Genomic DNA, 6,170 nt, shown 5'->3' with positions numbered 1-6,170 from the left:
ATCATTGGATCGATTCCAGTGACTCACTTTTTCTTTTTTCTTTTTTTTTAATTCAGAAAAAATGAATAAAAGATTTGAAAAACCATGTGCACTGATATCACTAGTCAAAAAAAAAAAAGATATCACTAGTCAAAATCCATTGCGCGTACCTAAAATAGTTGACTTGCAAATATTTTAATAGTACTTCTTTGTCGTATTTTAATAGTACTAATTAAAATGACAAAAAATTCCAAACAATTTTGCTCAAAATTTTGAATCACCACATTAATATGATTCACCAGTACACACACTATTTTATCCCTTTCACTCAGTTCAATGGTAAACAAATATAATTAAGGAGTGAATGAGGCTAAGAATTGGAGTTTTCAAACAAGTAATATCCTTCTTGAAATCAGATGATGAGTTAGGTCAGAATCCATGTATTTGTGTTATAGCTGTTAGAGTAAAAGTAGAAGATAAAGTTAATTAGCATGTAGTAAGAGATTAGTAGAGTTTTGAAAAAACAAATAGAAAGGTTAATTAATGGCCCAAACCAGAGTTAGCGTCACTTAATTTGACATGAGCTATTTGAATTTGGCCATGTAGCTGTAACTTGATGTTATCCAATAATTTAAAATCAATGACTAAGGTCCAATACACTAGGAGAAAAAGATCATGGTAACTAATCTGTCGTTTTTTATATATATATAAAATATCATAATTTCATTAAAATATACACTAATGGCAGAAATTATATCATCAAACATACACAGATGTCGAAGAACAGATCTGAAGAAAAGATACTACCGATCTAAAAAATAATAAAAATTATATCATAAAACTCCAAATTTAAAAAATGGGATAAAATAATTGTACCTCTATGGACATCTATGCATGTTTCCAATCGCTAGATCTGCTAATTAACTATTTCAAGTGCAAATATAATGATGAGATTTGTCGAATAGATTCAAGAAATTTCAGATCTAATAATCAAAATCTAAAAAAACTCAGATCTAATAAAGAAAAAAGAAAAAATTATCAAAAACTCTCACTAGGAATCCCTAGGAGAGAATAAAACTCTCACTAAAAAATTTAGAAGAGAAGGAAACTCTCACTAGACAATCCTAAGTAGAAAAGAAATTCTCACTAGAAAATTTTATGAGGGATTTATTCACACAATTATAACTATTCTGTTGTTAAGAACATTTATAGCTGAGCCATCGGTTTCTAATGATCAAATTTATAATTATTATAAAAATAGAAAAAACTTTTAAAAATTCATAAATTTTGAGTTATAGCACAATTGAAGATTGTCCAACAAGAGCTCTAATTACCAAAAAAAAAGAGGTAAATTTAGGAAAATGGCCAAGAAAGAGTTAAATAGAAAAGATGAAAAGATGTCGGCACAAAATTTACAAATAATTATAGAATAATCAACACAATTCCTTCTTTTCCTTTTTTTGTTCCCTATTTCTCCTCGTTCTTGTACCATTCTTTAGCAATTCTTTTTCTTCTTCTTCATCTGCTCGTCTATTTATTTCCCTTTGTCTAATAATGATTCTTGGCCAAGACCACAACAAAGTTCTGTAGGGCAATTTACAATATGTGCTAAAGTTGTGATGTTACAAGAACCTCTCTTTATTTTCTTTGAGATTGCAATAAGTTATATTTTTCAACTTTTTTAATTAGGAGAAAATGTTTTGCAACTTATGTTACAAAAGGTCACATTGAATGCACACTAGAAAGACAAATATCATTTTCTGTCAAAATCAAAATTTAATTTTTCCCCATGGAAGTTTTTTTTTTTTTTTTTAACAAAGAAAATCAACAGTGATTCTCCACTTACCTACTTGATGATTTGAACCCATGACCATCAGTTACCCAAGAAATTTAACCAAGAGAAGCTTCTGAAATAATCCTTTTTCCAAGCAATGTACCCAAGAGAAGCCTAGTACTCGAATACCCACAAAAAAAAAAAAAATTTATTGCGATCATAAATTTCTATCTCTTGAAAATGTATTTGCTCATGAAAATTGCAAAGTACACCTACACATTTAACTAATTACAGGCATATACATTTCGAAAAGACCAATTTCCATGTAAATCATTTCAACCTCCAACTACCAGTGTAGACCAAAACTTGCAGCTTGCATAAGTGGGTGAGCAAAATATGCACCTAAAGTTAACACCGTTATGGTTAAATATGGCAGTCTCAGAAATTCCTTGTAATAATTTCTGGGCAACTTCTGTCGGCCGTCAAGAACAGCAGCAAATGGAATGACACTTGTTCTGTTCTTTACCACTTCAAATGCCTCACCATATCGTATCGCCAACCTCCGATCGCCATTCCAGACGCCAAATAAATGGTGTCCGATTAAGCCAACAGAAGCTGCCACTGCTACAGAATTCCCTATCCAGATGGTGTGAGCCAGACACCACATGACCTGTCCAACCATCTGAACAAAGGAAAATAACACTTGAGGCAAAAACCAAGAGATTGGGAAAGCAAAAAGGACAAGAAAACTGAGTTCGATTCCAAACTGCTGATGAAGTTGGAGGAAGACATCTCAAAGAACATCTATGCGAGAATGAACATGGGCACAAAATCAGAATAAAGGTCTTAACATCTATGCGAGAATGAACGCTTGCAATGGCAATGATAGCTCAACCCATGAACATGCAAACAAATGCCAAAAACAGAAAAGTGAATCTGATTGCCTGTAAATTTTACTGTCAAAAGTGGTTGTGAATAGAAAACCAAAAATTTTTACTGCCCAGATGATAAAAATTAAAAACGACTAGAAAAATAAAGAGTGGATATACATATTCTTTCTATTGTTATTTTTAAAATTGCTCCTGTCTCCAATTCACATTTTCATCTGGCATCAACTGCTGCCCATGTTCTACAGTAAATTACTAACACTGTCATACATTACTTGACTATATCTTGTAAATGGTAAATCAGAAGCTCCAGAAGCCCAAGGTGGAAGCTTGACTTAGAAAAACACAGCTTTCCACTCCACAAGAGAAATGACATTGGTAAATCAGTAGACGTTGTGCTGCAGTAAGTGCTTAAAAAATGTATTAAAGATAATTGGACTCATTCATGGCTTTCCAAGTTTTAGGTGTCAACTAAAAGTTGATCACTATTCATTTGGTAGCAAACACAGCAAGTAGTGTGCTGATTTCTGCTAAGGTTTATTAGAGTGGTTCTCAATTTACTTTTGTTTGGCAAACATAATTTCATTTTTCATGCCCACTATTATCAATTTTTGCTAAAAAGAGCTTCTTTCTCCTGTTTCTCTATGTTATTCAGAGTATCTTTTTCGTCACACATATGGAAACTGTCATGTGTTGACTGCAGCACACAAGGCTTGTTTGGATCTCCAGAAAGTTAACAGAGTAACAAAACCCCAAGATGGTACACTAAGTGAAAGGAAAATTAGTGGATATCCAGTTCAGTAACTGAATTGAGCATCTCAGTAGTTTGAAGAGACTGATACAAATTTCTTCGAAAAGATTTCAAGATCTATTACACAAAAAAGCAAAGAAAAAATCAAGTAATTCCATAAAAGCTAAACATGAGAGTAACTTCATAGCTGCATGCTTTTCCCTACTTCACACATTAACCAAGATATGTTAACTGCAAAACTAATGGAACACTGACTTCTGCCACTTATTCAGATTAACAAAAAAAGGCAGAGGAAACCAAACGTGAAAGTGAACAACACTACTCAAGATACTAATTACCATACCTGAGGGTGCCTTGTAATTCTCATTATCCCTGTTTCCCAAATATGCATTTTGGGCTTGTCCACTGCTGCTACCTCTAATAAATTGAAGGTTGATGGATAAAGGAAGAAGAAGGAAACAAAGTTAGAAAGCCACAATAGGTGATGTAGCCAAGGCACACCCTGTAGTTGCCATAACTGGACTCCATCATATCTGTGGTTGATAAAATACACCTGTAGAAAATTCAGTAGAGCTTTTAGTTAATCAAATCAGTAACCGATAAACACGCATTTTATGGAAAGGGGCTCCAAAAAAACTTAAGAGCACTAAAGTAGAAAAACTTGGGCAATGCAGATCAGTTGGGAACTCACAACAGTACTAACAGCCAATGGAAGAGAAATTCCAGCAAACAAGACACGATAAGCACGCTCTCCAACGATTTTCTCACCTGTGTCTCTGAGACTCGCCAAACCACTATGGACTACCGCAAAAATGAGCGTCAAGGTCAGCATTACAACCTGCAAGAAAAAATAGGTTGCTTAAAATTCCCAGTTAAAATCAGTAAAAAAGATGATTGCCATGAACTAATTGAGTTCTGGACAAAGATAAAACTTGAGGGTTCTCAGTGAAACTTTAGAACTACAAGGGCTGAAGAGAAAGAAAGGCAAAGTTCAAGGAATAAATGAACAAATATTCCAATTGTTACATTTTGAGCTTTTTCATACATTATGGTCCCCAAGAAATAGCCTAGTCTCAGTTTAGTTCTCCACCTTTCATTTCTAAGTAAATTGCTCCCCCAACTCTTCTAGCTTCAAAAAATAGTCCCTTATCTTTCAATTGTAACACATTCAGTACCCAATATTCATAAATTTTCCATTCATAACTTAAGCACAATACATTGAAAATGTAGAATTAAAATGGGAAGAGCTATGATTTACAGGTCTTGAGTTCAAATTCCCCTTATTCCGCTTCTTAAATCCCACCCCCCACCTGCTAGGAAAAAAAATTAATTGTTTGAAAAAATAAATGGTAGGGGATTGAATAATACAGTATTGAAAACTTAAGAGACTAAATGCTACTACTCACAAAACATTAAGGTCCAAGATTCTAATTAACCTTTTCCAATTTTAGTACTAGGTCTTTCATGTTCTCATCAAAGTAACAGCTTAACTAAGACCTTTAAAAAAAACTTAGGGACCAAACAAAGTGGAATTACAAACTCAAGGGACCAATAATGCAAATTTCCACTTAATTCAGTACGCATACCAACAACTCTATCTACAGCAAATAACAAAATGGTCCTTCTCCAACAATTAAACTACTAAAACTACCAAACTCATATAAACAAAAAAATTGAGCAAAAACCCATAAATTTATAAAAATTATTCTGTTGAAAATATATTCAAATTTGAGTAACTGACCTCGTGACTATCAGAAACGGAGGAAACAGCATTGATGAAGGCTTTACCAAAGCCAGTGGAATTATCAATCCAGGCCACGTTAAGAACAAAAAGCACAATTCCCAAAATGGCAGTAAAATAAATCCAGGAGGAAATTTTCTGTTTGGACAGGTCGAATTCCGCAGAATCCTCGCCAACGAGGAATTCAGTTTCCTCGGCTTGATTCCCAAGTGCTAACGGAATTAACGGTCTCTTTCTGGGGTTTGTTGAGGGGAAGAACAGTGAGTTAGCTTGTGGGGTGTTTGGAAATGCGGTTTTGGAGGGCTTGTTTGAAAAGATGGGATTGAGTGAATGATAAGGGGTTTTAGTTTTGGGGGCTTGTTTGCGGTGAAGGGGGGAATTGGGTTTGGAAAATTGAGGGAATTGGAAAGGTGAGTTTGATAAGAGAATTGAAGTTGCCATGTATTATTATGAGTGGTTCGTTGTGTGTGAATTTGGGGGTTTAAGAGAGGTGGAGGAATGTGTTGTTGTTGTTGGGGTGTGTGTGTTAATTTAATAGAGGTGGGGGAATGCGTGTGTGTGTGAAAATGGGGCTTAAGAAAGGTGGTGGAAGTATATGGGAAGAAGGGAAGGGAATCTGGAGGGAGAGGTGCTTTTGGGAGGGGAATTTGGGTTGGGAATGATAAATGTTAGTACATTTTGGTTGAGGATTTATTTGAGTATTTTTATTCCATCTTTGGAATTTTCGTTTGATTTAGCTATTTTCAGGTGTATTTTTTTTAAATATTTTACTGTATTAGTGTCTATGCAAAATATTTTTTGAAATTTATTTTTCTTGAATTATTTTTATTTATGTATTACTGTAACGTTGTATTTTTTTTTTGTTGAAAAACTTATTTATAAAAAAGGCCAATTCAAACGGAATTGTCTACTCATTTTTACCATGATTTTCCAATATTTGGGATTCATTAAGTTCTCATGTCTGTTAATTTAGTCCCTTGTTTTGTCTGTAACCTAAGCTAGTTTTGATTTTGAATAATATGCATTTTTTGTGCAATA

General features: G+C 33.8%; 1 protein-coding gene across 1 annotated transcript; it reads right to left on the bottom strand.

The window, feature by feature from the left end:
• Positions 1-1,939: 1,939 nt before the first annotated feature.
• Positions 1,940-5,717, bottom strand: LOC140037639 (15-cis-zeta-carotene isomerase, chloroplastic-like). The gene is made up of 4 exons (XM_072082283.1): positions 5,133-5,717; positions 4,083-4,229; positions 3,735-3,944; positions 1,940-2,435 (listed from the first exon to the last, which is right to left on the bottom strand). Exons 1-4 carry the CDS (start codon positions 5,571-5,573, stop codon positions 2,100-2,102), a joined length of 1,134 nt encoding a protein of 377 aa, XP_071938384.1. The 5' UTR covers positions 5,574-5,717; the 3' UTR covers positions 1,940-2,099.
• Between the last annotated feature and the right edge of the window lie 453 nt (positions 5,718-6,170).

Source organism: Coffea arabica, chromosome 3c (genome assembly GCF_036785885.1).
Source record: "Coffea arabica cultivar ET-39 chromosome 3c, Coffea Arabica ET-39 HiFi, whole genome shotgun sequence".
In the NCBI taxonomy this organism is placed as follows: Eukaryota; Viridiplantae; Streptophyta; class Magnoliopsida; order Gentianales; family Rubiaceae; genus Coffea; species Coffea arabica.
This window is presented reverse-complemented; position numbering and strand designations above follow the sequence as displayed.